This window comes from Podarcis cretensis (genome assembly GCF_951804945.1).
Source record: "Podarcis cretensis genome assembly, chromosome: 15".
Classification (NCBI taxonomy): domain Eukaryota; kingdom Metazoa; phylum Chordata; class Lepidosauria; order Squamata; family Lacertidae; genus Podarcis; species Podarcis cretensis.
Window position 1 is genome coordinate 23,603,996 of NC_137185.1, and position 17,567 is coordinate 23,621,562.

Below are 17,567 nucleotides of genomic sequence, written 5' to 3' on the forward strand. Positions count from 1 at the left end.
TCACGCTGGCCACGTGACCCGCAAGTGTCTCCGGACAGCGCTGGCCCCTGGCCTCTTAAGTGAGATGGGCGAACAACCCCAGAGTCTGTCAAGACTGGCCCGTACGGGCAGGGATACCTTTACCTTTACCTTAAATATGATCTTGTAAAATTGTACTGTAATATAATGGATTCTTCTGAGAAGATTACAGTAAAATAAGAAGAGAGTATATAATTCACACAAGGAGCAAAATTTATGAGATGCCCTCAATTTCCCCATGTCTTAAGATAGTATGTATGTATGTATTTAAATCAGTATGGCATAGTCACTTCTGGAATCCCTGACCTTCTAAACAAACTCTTAATTAAAACACCATGCAGAAAGAGGAAATGACAATTTTCTGCTATGCAAGACTTGAGGACTATTAAAACAAACAGCAAGAGGTTTGGATCACTGCCAATTCCCTGGAGCTGACAAATTTTCTAAGAGTCTCCCTTCTCTCTCTTAGCTGTAGCAGTTTTAAATAAAAGGTGGGGACATGCCAAGACTTCAAAATTTCTATAAGCAGCCTAGACCACTTTTGCCCAGAAAAAAGCTGTTCCTTTTAACCTTGCATAATTTACTGCAGGGCACAAAATGCAGCAGAAACAGCAAATTGGGCAGTTTCATCAAGACTTCTAGCTTGAAGAGTGTACCCTGCACCCTGCTTTTGAGTCAATTGAGACAGAAGTCCTAGAAGACCACAAAGCAAGAAGATGGCATTTATACTAGCTCATTTATTTTAGGAAAAAAGAAACAGGTTGTCCAACATTATATCTCACTGAAAGCAAGCATCATATCTCTCTATTTGAATCATTACTAAATGTAACCAGATACAAGGTATTCAACCATCTAAGTTTGGAGGTGTTGCTGACTTAAGCTTACAACCAAGGCCAGCTCTACAGATAGGTAAGCTATGTAGGCTCCAATGCTGTATACCAGTTGAATCCCTCTAAGTATATGCCCCATTCTTCCTAGCTGGAGAGGAGTTTAGAGCATTAACCCAGAGGCTGTAAAGAGGGGGAAATCAGGAATTCTAAAAACAACTATACTACTTTGAGTGGGAAGCTGCTTCACAGATCTGGAACACAAGATTTATCTCCCTCCTTAGAAAATGATAAGCACACTGCATTGGCGATGACTGCCAAGCTCACTTACACAGTCTTTTCAGAAACCGTCTGTGCCACCAATTCATATATCTGGGCTCCATTCTCTGACATGGAGATGACAAAGAAGGCTTTGTTATCTGGGGGGAAATACAGAACAAGTTAAATCTGATGGCGTCTTGTCTTGTTTTGTTTTACCTAGAAATCAGGAGGCCTGTACTGTAGCTAGGGCTGGGGAGGAGAACTCGCACAAAGAACTGCATGAATACAGGATGGGATTTCATTTCTAGTGCTCAACAATTGATGGCAGAGCAATGTTACTGCTCCCTATATTGACTTCTTGAATTCCCAAGAAGAAATATTACTGGAGTGTCTGCTCTGTTCAAATCTGCAGGGTGATTATACACTGAGTGCACACTGGTGTTTAATCCAGCTATGTTATTTCCAACAAAAACAATAAGACCATAGTGTTGTCTGGCCATACTGTCCGAAACAATACATTTGAACAGAGACTGTTCCTCCTGGTATGAACAAAGCAGACAACTGATGAACTCTAAACCAACTGATGAACAATAATAAGCACATATAAGTTGCAATCATGCACCCTAAATTAACGCAATTAACAAGCAAATCTAGGACCCAGGGGTGTCAAGTTTCTAGAAAGTATGGTAAACTAGACGGAAAGTTGGGCTTGCACCTGGAAGAATGAGCTTCAAGTCTGATATTTACCATGGATTCATTATGTGGCCTTGGAAAATAATAAACTGGGAATACCAGTGACCTACTCACATCATTACTGTGAGGACAGAAAACTAAAGGAGTGCTTTGGGAAGTAAATGTCGGAGCTACTTAAATGATACAACACAGTAGATGTAGCTAACAGCAAAGCTGTTCCAAGCTTAGGCAGGCATACTTCGGCAAAGTTTCAAAAGCAGAATAAGATAACATTAGGCTCATCCCAACAGACACAACCTTGCTTCAAGGCACTGATTGTGGGGAACACGGAGAGGGGGGAAACGTTCTCATACAATTTCCCTGCGCCGTTCAGGCTTGATCCAGTTACAAGGATGCATAAGCAGACTGTAATCAGATCTGCAGCTCTAGTTCAGTGTAGACTCATTTTTTCCACCTGAGCAATGGCTCTGTTAGACAAAACTATCTTCCTGAAACCATCTTTCTTCTGCCACCATCTGGCCCTCGGAGCTGCACTAACCTGTGGCCACCTGGCGAACCAGCACTGTATTCAGTTTGATGACAGGGCTGAATATATGCTTGCACTCTGCAGCAGAAGCCAGGATCTTGCTGTGACATCTCAGCACCAGTCTATCATCTTGCTTCTGTAAAAGCACCAGAATATCCTCCAACAGCAGCGTGTAGAGATCTGCAGTGGGTTATAAAGGCAGTCAGGAATGGGTTACTGATCACTCTCTGTGGCACATAGACGGCAAACCCACGCAGAGACAATAATCAGCAGTGTGCTCTCTCAGCAAGGCATGCAAATAATTCACCTTGGAACTACAGAGGGGACTGAATCATCTTGCATATCACTGCTGTGTCCTTGCATAATCTTAATGATCCTCCAACCCATTCCAAAATGCCCAGAAATAGCTTAATCAGCTTCAAGAAACCTACATACATTATTGTTAGTAGCTAACTTGTGCAGGTGCACCTCCTGATTTTCCCCTTCTACTTAAAAATCACACAAAAAGCCTGTCAACATAATATACATGATTACCAATTGTCTTGTCCCGATTCACCTTCCACGTCAGAGGCCCTTCATGGATCATCTTCTTCTTGGTTAAATCCAAATTCTGTCAACATAATACAGAGCAAAAAAAGCACCATTCACAGGAGGTTCACCAATACTGACTGGAGGACTCCATAGTGGAAATCTTTCAGACTATGACAGTTGAACATTAATAGTGTGAAAACGAAAACCAGTACCCAGTTAAAAGGCTGGAGGGGCCAATTTCACCTTAAGTATAGCCCCAAGCAACTCAAAACCCGGGGCACCTCAAAGACTATTCAGATAAATTGTAACAAGAGCCTTCATGAGCTAGCGTTCACTTTGCCAGATGCAGGACTTCTTGAATATTTTGATATCAGATAGTTAACATTTAGAATTCCTCTGCCTACCTATCAAATTCTAGTATAACGACTGGAGTGGAAAGGTTTCCTTAGTCTGTACAAAGGCTCCGTTCACCAAAAATGACAAACCATGACTTTCAGTTACAGAAGCAATTGCAACCACTGGGCTTCCACATTTCCTCCTTCCACTACATTACATGAAGGGAGCTTTTGCTTCTAGCTTATGGAAAACCGTAATTTGTTCTTTTGGCCACATGCAGCAAACTATGGTTTGCCATAAACTAGAAGTATAGGTTTCTAATCTTCTCCCTTTATGCTCAAACAGGGGAGGGAAGGACAATGAACCCAAGACTCTGCTCTAGTCATTTGCATAGCAAACAAAGGACCGTCAGTAGAACCATCTATTTGGGGCCCCTATCATCTTTCCTCATTTCACAAATCTGCAAATTAAACTGCTGATTCACCAAACTTCCATAGCCCACCCTTGGTCCTATGAATATGACAGACTATAAATCAAAAGCATGATAATGAACCAACAGGGGTTACAAATATATAGGTACTTGCAAGGTCATGTAAGTTCTCAAAGCCTGTCACGCACCTGAAAGTTTCCAATACTGAGGCGTTATGCATGTAAAATAGAATCTTTATGAGCCCTTCCTTTCTGACCTTTCAAGCACTGCCATCACAACATTTCATGATCACCTTGAATTCTTTATATCACAGTTTACAGTTTGTAGTACTTTTCTGGTAGAATTTTAAACTTCATGGTATTACAAGCTACTGAATGATAGACTCTGAATTTCATGACATGCATGAACCTAAGTAATTCTGAGATTCTTAGAAATTCACAATTAAAGAAACATATTCCAGGAGAGTACTTACAGGAATTTTTATAACATGCCTGCACATGTATATCCCACAGTGCAAGTCAACTGACTGGCTTAAAAGTTACTTAATTCATTAAAGTGCTGCTGGTCTTTTATGGGTTAGAAAAAGGCATTTGATCAGATGAAACTTCATGTCTTTATTTTTGTCAATACAATGCACAGCAAAACCTAACAGATCTCTGTGTTTTAACTGGTGGGCCTTGTAGCATTGACTGATATTAAATCAACCCCTTCCCTACTCTTCACTAAGAGATTCCATATTGGGCAGGTAATAAATGTCAAAAACCAACTATTGTCAGCTAACATGAAAACTCTATGCTCCTTTGGAAAGAAAGGTGGGTCAGAAATTTAATAAATAAATAAGAAATAATGAAATAAAATATGGAAGTCTAATAGAGCTTACAAAATGAGGAGCAGCAAGAAGCTGAAAGTCTAAAGACTTTACAGGAGAAAAACAATAGTAAGTAATAACTCCAGGGAATATGCAGCTTCATGCAAGATGCAAGTACCACCACCAGTACATTCCATAGGCTACAAATATTGTATGTGGTGACACTGGAGGTGGAGATGGTGGCAAAAGGATCTAAGAATACATTAAAAGCTGATGAAATTGACAGGGCTCATCTCACAATGTTTCCACTCACCCTGAATTCATCCAGCATAGGGCCCTCCAACTGCTTCAAGTAAGACAAATCAAGACGTCGCTGGTAGTCTTCCAAATGCTATACATGAAAGAGAAAATTAAGCCAATTACATTGGCGTGACTAAATGGCTGCATCCAGGCAACAGCACTTGATCTCAATTTGGGATCCCTTTAGGACGACAGTTGCACATATGTGGTCTCCATCCTCTTGCTATGGATGTTACACACCACGGCAGCACCCCTCCCTCTTAGCTTCTCCAGACCCAGACCCATGGACCTCCCCCTTCCTCTCACCTGCTTATTTTCTGCTTCTTTGACAGCTTGGTTCACATAATTGAGGATCTGCCGACAGTGATCTGCTGCTTTCTTCACTTTCTCTTTCTCCCCAGGTTGTTCTAGAAATGAAACAGTGATCAAGACAGTTGTCTCCAGAGAATAGCCCACAAACGTACTTGTAGAAGTTGTCACATTCTACTTGACTCAATTAGCAATACAAAAAAGAGAGCATTATGCTGAGTGTGTATATAATATTCTCTGATTACTATGCCTCCTTCTCATGTTACAACTTAAAAGATCTAGAAGTGTGACAAAAAGTCACTGCTGTATTTCCTAACATATCATTAGCACATGTCATGTACATTGTTGGCGTCAAATGAGAGCTGTATACTGTATAGCACACTCTCAAGAATCTCAACCCTGCTATTAGGACAAGCTGTGAACAACACACATCATCTGTTATTGACATGAGAAAAGGAGTGCGTCTCTGGGGGTGAAGTCAAATGTTAAGTTCTGAAGCCTCTCTCATGAATGAGTATAGCTGCAAGGTAGCAGAGGTTTTAGGATCAGTTTTCCTTTTCCTAAGATGAGCTACCTTTACAGGTTGATGAGCCCCCATAAAAGTATTACATAGTATTACACAGATGCACTTTTAACCAAAATTTAGCAAGGTTCTGTTGCATGCATGCTACAGCAATTAAGAATATAGAAAGGCAGCAACAGTAATGACAAAACAAAGCACTCATAGTTCTTCCATCCCGAGTAAACTCACAGGGATGCTTTACAATTATTTCAGCAGAATTTAATATTTTTTGCATTACATTTTTGTTGACCAAGGGAAAGTAGTTTACCTCACCAATTCAGAGAAAGACATTTGGCACTTGAGAGAGGAAACGTGGCAATACGTTAGGGGCAAAGACTGACGGTACTGAATAGAATGAGTCATGGATGTCAGGTTCCTTTTGAAACCCAAATTGTTCTTTTGCAACTGCTGAAGTCCCAACCACTCACTAATTGAAAGAGCTATATGGTACCTGTGTACTTTGCAATGTTATCCAGCAGAAGGGGATATTTGGTCAGCCTCTGCATCTCAGTGGGAATTATATCTTTCAGCTGCAGTCGGCGACAGAGTGGATTGCTCTCAGCATCCTAAATTTAAACAGCATAATAACAGCATTTGTCATTTTTATTAAGGCCATAATTACCTGAATGTGTACTGTCTATTCATCATATAAATGTCTTGCTAGCTCACATTTTTGGCAATTAAATACAAGTCAAGGAACGCTAAGATTTATCAGACAGACAACACAGCCCTGTTGTACTGGGCAATTATATAGAGGAAAGGCTCATCACAAAAACTGGTGGTGGCTTCCTTCCCTCATTACTTCATATGGACCTGATATCATCGGCAATCAATCTCAGTCACCGACTTAAAGAGGAGCCATCTTAAGTCTTTAGTGCCATGGAGAAAATGCACAACACGTTTTTCAGAACTCCCACTGCTTCCAAATTGCCAGACATTCCAACCAATGTGAAAAGGCTTTTCCTCAGTAATGGATGGCATAAACCCCACCACATCTCCCCTCATTGCTCAACAAGGAGTGCTGCGCTTACTCTAGTTTAAGATAACTAGCATTTCACACTTCTAAGAGCTTCTTGTGAAGTCCTACTTTGGGAACTGAGAACTTAACTGCCTGCAGACTAGACGTGTGGACAGTCTTCAAGTCCATCTAAAGGGGTCATGCCATCTCATGCACGTGACGTGGAGCAGTGCAAGCTGGGTAATAATAATAATAGTAATTTATTATTTATACCCCGCCCATCTGGCTGGGTCCCCCCAGCCACTCTGGGTGGCTTCCAACAAAACACTAAAATACAATAACCTATTAAACATTAAAAGCTTCCCTAAACACAGCCTCTGACTTGCTGAGCTCACCAAAGGAATGTCTTGGATATCTTCTAGTTCACTGTACTATATAGACCATCTCCCATTTGGTCTGAAATGGGAGATTGGTGTATTCCACGCAGCATTTAGGATTAAGATTCTTCTACCAAAGATGGTAGTAAAAAAAATTTTTTTTTTTAAATCCACATTGGTTTTTCCTAATCTACAACGTGTACCGGTCCTCTAGCAGGTATAAGCTAGATTTATACCAAACAAAATTACCTGGACAAAAGTCTGGAAGCGAGAGTCCTTTTTCTGTCGTGACTTGATCACCTCCAGAGCAAAGGGCTGGTTGCTACAGAAAGTGCCAGTGGCTTGTTTCATTTTCTCCTCCCCTGCTCCACTGAACTGAGACAAGAAACCAAGGGAACCAAATGTAGCAAAGCACAAAGCAAGAAAGGTCATATAATGACATAAAGACTAGCATGCCCTGTTATTCTGTTAACAAAGGAGATGTTGTCAAAAATGTATCCAAAATAGGGCTGTGTAGTACCTCAGAAGAACAGCCTCCTATGGCCCCTATTCCCAGTTCTCAACCATTGGCCCGTCTTTTCAAATAAAAAAATTGGAAGAAGGAATTCATGTTATGGTTTAAGTTTTGGATTCCTGTGAAGAATGGCCCATGTAAAACTCAATAAATAGTGATATAGAAAGTAAATTAATGCCAAGTAGATATGGGTGCCACTTATTTTTGGGTAGTTATCATGGTGGGGTTAGGGTAACTATAGCTTGCTGAATGCCATTACTAGTACATGTCTACCTAGGATTTCTATGATAAAAGTCTTGTCTCAGGAATGTAATCGGACAATAGTTTAAATAAGCCATATAAGATCTTGATTCTTCTTGGAATAAAAGGGGGGTTAATCCACAAAACTGATGAAGTAATTTATAACTTTACAGTGGTTCATTTCCAGTATCGCATCCAAGTTTTATGCTATCTGAACTTCACAGACAACTTTTAGAGAGATAAACAAGTCCTCCCCCGTTTTGTAGGTCACCTTTAAGCTAAATGACTCATTCATTTATTGTTAATTGAATAAAAGAAGTGCTCAGATAGATGGATACACTGTAAGAGAAATGAAACACGTACACCATACTGAACTCCCTTCATCTTGCACAACTTGACTCCCCCAGATCAATGCTATTCTTTTAGAAATGAAGAATTCCTGATAATGGGTTCTCAGACTAGACAAATTGCCCATGTTGACCTGTGGCTCTATTTGCTACTTCAATCTTTGGTTTCTCAAAACATTTCAGTTTTCAGAAGGAAAGGGGGGGGGGAAGCAAACAGAATTCAGTTTACCCAAGTTAACAAGTCCTCTCCAATTTGATCAATAACTGACGTTTCGTTCCTTTTCCTCACTGCTTTCATCTGCTCATTCAATCCAGCTAAATAACCAAGAAAAAGAAGAAAGAGGAAATTACCAACCAATTTCAAACTATTCATGCAATTGCTCCAATCCAATGACGCCTGATGTGCTTGAGAGCAATAAAGAGCTTCCATGTTTAGGCAAACATTGGCCAATCAGTTCAGAGTTAACCCTCACTGTGCTGCCCCTTCCATGTGAGGTGAGTCAAAAGTCCTTGCTTGTGTCAGAAAGCCAGGTGCACACCAGAAACTTATGGAGCTTCGTAACAAGAAAGAAAGGCTTCAGATATTATAGAAAATTGGAAACCCAAGAACAGTATTTTGTAAATATTGCATGTCCAATTACTCTTCTGTAAGGTCTCCCTGTTGGGTAAGTTGCACACAGTCGTCTGTTACCTCAGGGTTGCTCTTACTTCAACACAGCCACATTAGTAGCCTGTGCATATTGCCACTACTGTTTTAAAGCAGGGTTGAAAGCAGTTAGATGCCCTCACTCACCATGGAGCTGGAGGATATCTTCCACATTTGAAAATATTTTCCGCAAGTCAGAGTGAGGTAAGATCCCTTCACGGGACACACGCTGATAGAAGACCTGATCAAGAACCTTCAGTGTTCGGACATGAGCACGCTCAGTGTAAAATAACTCTAGAAATAAAGAGACAAGAGAGGTGAAATGGCCTTTGCATGGAAAAACCGAAAAGGATGGGAAGAAATTAAACAGTTTAAAATCTGGAGCTAGAGAATCAGATTTAGACAATTTCGGGAAACAGATCATCTTGCATAGTCAGCAGCTTAAATCTATGGGGAAACGCTGCTTGTTTTTGAGGGCTCCCAAGAGGTAAAACTGAATATGCAAAAAAGAAGATGTGTTAATGATTGCATTTGGTCCCAAGTAGTGTATTAGCTCCTTCTGGACAAAAAGACTATAAATTTGCATGCACTGAGATTAAGAAATATTCCAAAAAGCTCTGGATTTATGTTCAGATCATGCCTTTCAAAAATATTAGACTGCCTTTTGTAGAAATCTGAAAAGCCTTCAGGCTGCCCTTTGAGCTGTTCCACCACCTTTCAATCTATCTCGGCTAGATCCTGATCTTAGAAGCTGAACCAGGATAGCCTCCACCCGTCCTTCAACATCTGTGTACCTGGATTTCTAAAGCTGAAGTTTGTAAAAAAGATCAATTCCTACTCAGAGCAATCTGATGAAGACAGAGGTGGTACTGGCATGTGGAGGGTTGGACAATCTAAAGTAAATCTGATCAATGAAAAATAAAAACTTACCATTAATCACTTCCTGCCGTTTAATCTCAGAGGGTTTCAAGCCAAGCAGCACCTCACGGCTCACAAGCTGCTGCCAGTTGGGTGGGTCTGTCTCCATGTCAAAATCAAAGAGCTCATCTTCACTCTGATTATCCACAGCACCCACACTGTCCATCCTGTGAGAAGAGAAGTTCCAGTGAAATATTTTAATTTTAGGAAAGGACTTTGTGGGATGGGAAAAATAAGAAATGTGAGCTAATAATAAAACACCCCAGAGACTTGATCAAAAAGCCTGTGTTGTGGTTAGAGAAATGGAATGTGTAGATGACCTCTGCAGATAAAAGCTGCAGCCAGAAACTAAGTGATTTAACTAAAGTAACATTGTAGATCAATGCAAAGGGGTGGAAATCTCTCCTGAAAACATTCCGGTACTGTATTAAAATCTGCAAGTTTTCAAGCCGCATTTTTTTATTGACACCTTATCCTTATATCAAGCAGTCCTGCATTGTGCCTAGGTATCCAAACAGAACTTTATATTAATGTATTTGAATCTGAAAAATAATAATATATATATATATAAAATAAAATAAAATAAAATTATACCCCACCCATCTGGCTGGGTTTCCCCAGCCACTCTGGGCAGCTCCCAACAAAATATTAAAAACACCTCTAAAAACCTGAAGCCCTCCCTAACCTGAAGGCAGCACAAGCAGATACTTATTCTAGCGAACTCTGCCCAATTCAGGTGTCACTGACAAAATCTGCTTTCACATTTGTACTTACTTGCGGAAAGATTTTGGTGTTCCTGATTCTGCTAACCTAGAAGGGAAATAATTATTTATCAAACACTGATTGATGGAGCAAGGCAGCCAGTCACAAATCTTATAGCATGGTCTAAAACAAAAGTTCTAGGTTGTGCATAAAGGTTCCATACCATCTAGGAGTGTGTTATGCTACATGTCGAGTGAGAGAACAGGTTAGAAATTTAGAATACCATTGCCTTTCTAGGTTTCTACGTAGATTGGTGCCCCACTTTCCTCTCACCCACACCCAGAACAAAGGCTGGGCAATGATGACTTATCCTCAAAGCTAAGACTTGCCTGTCAAACTCTCCTTCCTCTTCCTGCAAATGGTCAAGTGGTGGAGATGGGAAATCAAAGACAGTATTAGGTGTACGAGGCGTACCATCCACAGAGTCACTAGACGATGGAGTTTCTCCAACTTGCTTCAACCCTAAAAAAATAAAATAAGGGTTTTCTCTCTCAAACTTTGATCAATCACATCCATTTCAAAAATTACTTCAGTGTCTCCACCTCATTTCTCTGCACCGCCATTACCAAGCAAGAAGTAACTGAGTCTTCAGCAGTTAGGGACCTACAGCAACCCCAAAAGGACTGCAGCCTACATGTTGGTGAAATTCTGGTGGCAGTTTAACATTTGTTTTCTTGAATCTGGGAAGAGCGCATAAAGCACATAGTTTTTAATCTTATTTTCTTTTCACCTGTTTCGCTATCCTTGCTCCCTTCCTGGGAAAGAAAATTTCCAGCAGCTTGTGGAGACATGAGGTTAGCAGGTGGGTAGGCTGCATCTGTGCCATCGCTGGACCCACTCTGGCGCATCTTGACTGAGTCTTGTGGCTCTGGACTGACGGAGGAAGGTGTGGATAAGTGCTTTGGATGGCGCTGCTTTTGCATTTCCATGGCTCTGCCTACTGGATAGACAAGAGGCAATCAGCTGCAGAGAAATTGTGTTTTCACTCAAATAATCCACCCCACACTAGCAATGCTCAGCTTTGGGACAATCCAGTCAGGATGCTAGAAAAATAATATATTTCTTCATCTTACATACTTGCATAGCTGTCATGGCGGCTTGGCCTCCTTGGGGGTCCCAGAATATTGGGGAAGACTCTCCTCTTCTTTTCATCTCCTTCCTTCTCTTTCTTTATACTCTGCTGTTGTTGAAAGGAAGTCAAAGAGAGCATTCATTGAGGCAGCCTTCTCACATGAACCCAGTTAAAAAGAAATTTTCATTAGATGTTCGGAACCATGGACACAGGTGAATTGTCTTGCAACATCCTTGTTAGTTCAGAATTATTTTCCACTGTGCAACTGATTTCCAGTGAGGCAAAATGCCTTTGCAGGCTAAAGAGGATTTCTGTGTTCTCAATTAGATCCTTTATTGCCAATCAAGAAGTGCAAGTAGCTTCTAATGAAGTATGCTCTAGTCTAGGAGATAGCGGAAGTATTTAGTAACAGTTAAGACCAAGGTTCTATTAAGGTCAACTACTGTTTTTCATTAGTCTGTTTGCCCACCAAACTTAGCTGGATAGAAATTCTAACCAAAGATGTGCCACTATTACCTTTATTTTTGGCAGGAACCCAATCCGTCGCTTCTGATCTAGCCCCCGGGGCTCTTTGACTCTCACACCAAGATGTTTCATGTAGGTGAGAACCACATACTGTATGCTTGAACTGTAGGTAAGGTCAAACAGAAATATAAAATATATTTAAGCCACATAAAAAGTAATATCAGGTTGCTTGAATTAAGCAATGGGGAAATGAGAGAGTAGCAAATTGTTTTCTCTTCACTTAAGGACTTGTCTGGCATCGGAGCATCAGTTTGTACTGCTTCTGCACCACACATTGATACCCTTATTAATGGTCAGCATATCTATTCTGCTTGTAAAGAAATAATAAGCCTGATGACTACTACCGTATTGGCCCAAATATAAGCCACACTTTTTTCCAATTTAAGACCCTGAAAAGTTAAGGTGTGGCTTATATTCGTGACTTTTTACCATATGCTGCTGAAAGCTGCTTGGCGGTGGGGGTGGGGGGAGCAGCACGCCTGCCTCCCAGCTGGTTGGTGGCGAGTGCTCCCTAACTACTTGGCGGTTGAGGGGAGTGTCGTGCCCACCTCCCAGCTGGTTGGTGGGGTGGGGGGGGAGCATGCACAGGTCAACCAGCTAGGCAACGTGCACACCACCAACTAGCTGGGAGACGGGCACACCGCTCTCCCCCATCACCAAGCACCATGGGAGTGTGCGCATCGCCAACCAGCTGGGAGGCAGTCACACCACTCCCCCCACACACACTGCCAAACAGCTAGGGAGTGCATGCAGCCTCCCAGTTGGTTGGCGGTGCGCACGCTCCCTAGCTGGTTGGCCTGTCATGCTCCCCCCCCCCCCCACCGCCAAGCAGCTACGGAGTACGCACACTGCCAACCAGCTGGGAGGCAGGCACCCAACTCCTCAAGCTGGTGGCAGCTTGAGGAGCGGGGCACCAAGCGTCAGCACCGGCTTGGTGGCCGCACGCACAAATAAGCCTTGAATTTTAAGGGTGCAGCTCATATGCAGGTGTGGCTTATATACAGAATTAAAAGCTGGAAACTGAAAGAACACAGGAAGCTGCCATACACTGAGTAAGACCATTGGTCCAGCTAAATCAGTATTGCCCATACTGACTGGTGGCAGCTCACTGGGGTTGCAGAGAGGGGACATTCCAAGCCCTACATGAAAATGCTGGCAACTGAACCTAGGACCTTTTGCATGCAAAGCATGTACTCTACTGCTGAGCTATGGAGAAGTTTGCATAATCATGTAGAAAGTGAACTAGAAGTTATTGAAAGCAAAATATACCTGATTTGCAAATTTACTGAATGCTGCCAGAAAGTAAAAAGAAACAAAGTGGTGGGGAGCTTTTCACGCTACAGAAAGATAGGAGTCATAGGACTTACAGTATTGAGTTTACTGTGTACTGCTTAGAACTTAGAAGTTAAATATGCCCACACAGCCACCAGAGGGCTCTCTCTACCTGGTCACGACACAGACAACACTGAGCAGGATTGTGACAAAGGCACTACTAAAAACAACAGCTACAAAACTGTTTGCTTACCTCTTCTCTTCTTCAATGGGTTGAGACGTCATCCTGCAAAGGAAAGTGGCAGAAGAAGCCAATTAGCAGTTGCATCGTAATCCTGTTCTAATTCTGCCTGACAAATTCTGAATTACCTATCAGACCAAACTTTTACAGAATGGTATTCTTTTTGAGGTTCTGTAGGTCCTTGAGTCCTGGTTAGGACTAGATATGAGCCTTATTTCAACGAAATGCAGCTGTGACAGACATCATCATCAAATTCCCTTCTCTGCTTATGGGAGCCAGAGATACCACATCCAACACACGCACACTTACAGCACTTCTTCAATTTTGGTAATGATCTGCTCTGCACATGCTCTCTCCTTCTCCAGTGTGCTCCGGTCACGAAAACGTTCTGCATCCAGCTTGGCTAGCTCTCCTTCTGCCATGGTCAGCCCCATGCTGCGTTTCTGTCTGAATACATAGGGGAACAGCAGCCTGAATAAAATTACTGGGAAGGAGAACTGAAGAAATGTACACCTATCACTCAGGGCAGCTAACATGTGCCCTCGGGGCATCGTAGCCAGTCATGCCACTATCAAGCTTGTACCCTTGAGCAATCTGCTTCCAACAGACGGTACTTCACACTGCAGAAGGTGAAGCTAACAAGTACTTCAAAGTTGTAAGCTTGCAGTGCAGCAACCTTAACATGAAGCACTGATTTTTACACACAGTGACCAGCAAGTACTGGTGTAAACAATCTATGCTGAGCACAGGAACTGCTGGGTCACTGTGAAGTCAGTTGCTATGCCTGTGCCAGCCAGCTGGTTTCCCTGTCAGGCATGCACAGAATATTAATACCAGGCTAGAAGACCTGCTCATGAAACAGCAACAATAACTGCCTATCTTTCTTTAATGTCGCAGAAATGAGTTTCTTGGATTCTGGAAGTTTCCCACCCAGAGAATTTATCTCGGCAAAAAGAAGTTCTGAATTTTGAAGAGGAATATTTTTAAAATAATAATAATAATTTTACAGTGATCAATTTCACTGAAAAGCAGAGATTTTCTCTTCCCAGGAAGGACTGGCTCTATGGAGGTCAGCTGCTTGGCAGGGCAGCTGAAAAGAGCTAAACAGGAAAGGCTGAGGCCGCAACCCCTTCCTACTGCTACTTCTGCTGCTGTGAAAGGGCTGAAGCCAAACCCTCTCTAAAAGGCTTCAATGCTTTGGCCTATGCTCTAGTCATCCCATACTGAGACCATGCCAGAAGGTCAGAAAGAAGATGCAGAATTACTCTTTGAAGCCAGCAGAAAGCCACACAGAATCAATATATACCTAAAATCTTCAAGGTGCCTCTGGACTTCAGGAAAAACTTTATCTTGCATAGTTTGAATATAGTGGCGGTGCAATTCTTCAGGAATCAAGTCTAGCCTTCTCTTTTCTGCAGGTAAAAGGAAGAAATGTCAATCTGTTTCACTCAGAATGAAAGACTTCTCTGTGATTTTTTTTTCCTTGGGTTCTGCAGCATGGATTATCTTCCTGCCCAGTTACCAAAGGATTTAGCAGCCCACAGCAGGTCTGCATTACATAAACACCAATGCAATTTTTTTCTGTCTCCCAAATTCAGCTCTGTGGTATCACAGGGAGTCTTGTGAGGACACAAAACCCCTTCAGTATAGGTGCTTATCAGAAAGCATTCTCAATGCACGATTTAAAATAATCTTACCTAGATCTGCAGAAATTTCTTCTGGGACTGGGACTTTCAGATTCTGCAACAATAAAAAGGTACAAGTAAAATCAATCAATCAGTCTAGGCACCTTCACATCCTCAGAGATGTCCTCCGACTGCACATCATCTCAGGGTGTGTACATGCATGCATGCACGCACACGCGCACACACACACACACACACACACAAAAAGCATGAGGCATACAACCTTTTACTGTGTTGGGTCCCTTGATCAAGACTGTTATAAACTGGTTCATGTGTCACATTAGTTTTAAATTCACATTAAACTATGGTTTAATGTGAATAAGCTGTTATTGTGATGTGCCTTCCCTTCTACTGCTGCTGGGCTGCAGACCAAACAAACCAAGGTCTGCATTTTCCAAATAAACAACAAGCCAGATTCCGACACATTTCATCTGTGGCATGGCAGCTGCAGGAGAAGAGGGGGAGCACCGTGGAAACTTGTTTACAGTAAACCATAGTGTGTTTTAAACTTTGGTTTAATGTGAAATGTAAGCTGAGCAAAGATCCACATCTAAAAATTAATTAGTTGGTCTAAGAACTATATCTAAAAATTAATCTGCCTTGGAAATGTAAGGGACTCTGCCTATTCTGCCTCAATGTGAACATTTGGTTACAGAGCAATTATGATGATTTAAAGTTAAAACTTGCTCCCTGAGACCATCAAATCAAAGATCAGTAAAACAAAATTAGTTGCAATTAGTAATACATATAGGAAGAATGGTATGCGTGCTTTGGAACTTACTGCAGCTCGATCCAAGAAGAACTGGTTAAACTCACTAAAGACACGCCGAGTCTCTTTGGAGTTTGTTTGTTTGTACAGGTCCGCAAAAAGATAGCAAAGCTATGAGGAAAGAAAATAATTTTTTAAAAGGATAGTCTAAATACAATTTCCTTCGAGAAACACAAGACCAACACCAGCAGCCAAGTTGCTTTGAGCATTAACTTCATTTCTGAACTAAATTTAAAATCTGAAAATAAATAAGGGTTTTTCTTCCTGAACCCAAAAGGCTATGACTGCATGGAAATAGGTTAAATAGAAATTCAAAATCCATTAGATTCACAACATGAAACAACATCTAGAATGGCATCTTACCAATGAAGCAGGGTCAAACTGGGACACGACATGATGCAGGAAGACAGACAGGTGAGCAGGGCGAGATTTCAAGAGCTCTATATTCTGGAAACAGCTGCACTGCCCATTGATCTGTACATACAGATGAGACAATATCAGAACCAGCATGTCCAAGATATCTGCCTCCTCCCTCCCTCATTTTGTTGATTCAGAAAAACTTGGCATAAGCTTGCTTCCTTTTCCTTCCACACCACCCTGCATTTTAACAGTTTCTAAACATACACATTTAATCTCCTTATAAATCTCCAGTCAGTCAAAATACGTTGGAAGAGATGGGCTTATTTATTTATTTTAATGTAAATGCTAATTTTCATTCATATGATTACAAATATTAATGTGGTTCACATTATACATAAAACAGTTGAAATCAATAAATATCAACAGTGGAAACATCCAAATATATAATTTTAGGAACTTAAGCAGCCAGGACAAAAAAAAAAGGGGGGGGGAATATCCTCCTCCGTCTAAGGCACTCTCCAACAGGGCAAAGGATTATTTTGCTTTACTGCCAGTTTCATTCTAAAGGTGTAGACCATTATAACTGGTAGGTTCTGCAAAGCAATTATTACATTTTTACAGTGGTGCCCCGCAAGACGAATGCCTTGCAAGACAAAAAACTCGCTAGACGGAAGAGTTTTCCATTTTTTGAGGTGCTTCGCAAGACGAATTTCCCTATGGGCTTGCTTCGCAAGACGAAACGTCTTGCGAGTTCTTGTGAGTGTTTCCTTTTTCTTAAAGCCGCTAAGCCGTTAATAGCCGCTAAGCCGCTAAGCCGTTAATAGCTGCTAAGCCGCTAATAGCCGCTAATAGCCGTGCTTCGCAAGACGAAAAAACCGCAAGACGAAGAGACTCGCGGAACGGATTAATTTTGTCTTGCGAGGCACCACTGTATTATTATTATTATCAAGGTCCTGATGACTGGGAAAATCAAAAGCCACTATCCTACAGAAGGGAAGCAGGGTTAGAAATGACGACCCCAAGTCCCACCCCTCTTCTGTACCAGGACTAGAAAATTCAGTAAAGCCACTAAGTTAAGCATATTTACAAATTAGGACAGAAAAAATGGCTCCCACCCTATATCTTTTAAAACAAAAAAATCCCAATCAATTACTGCTGGCTGAGGTCAGCCTTTCAATGAATCCTCTAACAAGTTTAATAGAATTTTCCCAAGAGGGGCTCCTACCACCACCAAAACAAAATCCTGCATGAACAAACCTGTCACTTAGCCATAGGGAAGC

At 41.5% G+C, this 17,567-nt stretch overlaps 1 protein-coding gene and 1 long non-coding RNA gene across 5 annotated transcripts in view; one reads left to right on the plus strand and one right to left on the minus strand.

The window, feature by feature from the left end:
* LOC307203804 overlaps positions 1 to 17,567 on the plus strand; it is a 446,600-nt gene that overhangs the window by 87,669 nt on the left and 341,364 nt on the right. The gene's annotated exons all lie outside the window — the stretch shown is intronic.
* ARHGEF12 (Rho guanine nucleotide exchange factor 12) overlaps positions 1 to 17,567 on the minus strand; it is an 88,744-nt gene that overhangs the window by 15,277 nt on the left and 55,900 nt on the right. For 3 of the 4 annotated variants that reach the window (XM_079954642.1, XM_079954640.1, XM_079954643.1), the window contains 21 exons: positions 16,291 to 16,401; positions 15,940 to 16,038; positions 15,171 to 15,213; positions 14,780 to 14,885; positions 13,783 to 13,920; positions 13,486 to 13,518; positions 11,952 to 12,063; positions 11,441 to 11,543; positions 11,094 to 11,303; positions 10,693 to 10,825; positions 10,376 to 10,411; positions 9,614 to 9,768; positions 8,831 to 8,977; positions 8,267 to 8,352; positions 7,186 to 7,311; positions 6,053 to 6,167; positions 5,037 to 5,137; positions 4,744 to 4,821; positions 2,860 to 2,935; positions 2,338 to 2,505; positions 1,177 to 1,264 (listed from right to left, as the gene is read on the minus strand). In XM_079954642.1, the coding sequence (XP_079810768.1) occupies positions 1,177 to 1,264; positions 2,338 to 2,505; positions 2,860 to 2,935; positions 4,744 to 4,821; positions 5,037 to 5,137; positions 6,053 to 6,167; positions 7,186 to 7,311; positions 8,267 to 8,352; positions 8,831 to 8,977; positions 9,614 to 9,768; positions 10,376 to 10,411; positions 10,693 to 10,825; positions 11,094 to 11,303; positions 11,441 to 11,543; positions 11,952 to 12,063; positions 13,486 to 13,518; positions 13,783 to 13,920; positions 14,780 to 14,885; positions 15,171 to 15,213; positions 15,940 to 16,038; positions 16,291 to 16,401 (2,264 nt within the window). The remainder of the gene's footprint in view (positions 1 to 1,176; positions 1,265 to 2,337; positions 2,506 to 2,859; positions 2,936 to 4,743; positions 4,822 to 5,036; positions 5,138 to 6,052; positions 6,168 to 7,185; positions 7,312 to 8,266; positions 8,353 to 8,830; positions 8,978 to 9,613; positions 9,769 to 10,375; positions 10,412 to 10,692; positions 10,826 to 11,093; positions 11,304 to 11,440; positions 11,544 to 11,951; positions 12,064 to 13,485; positions 13,519 to 13,782; positions 13,921 to 14,779; positions 14,886 to 15,170; positions 15,214 to 15,939; positions 16,039 to 16,290; positions 16,402 to 17,567) is intronic. The other variant, XM_079954641.1, reaches the window with a different exon arrangement.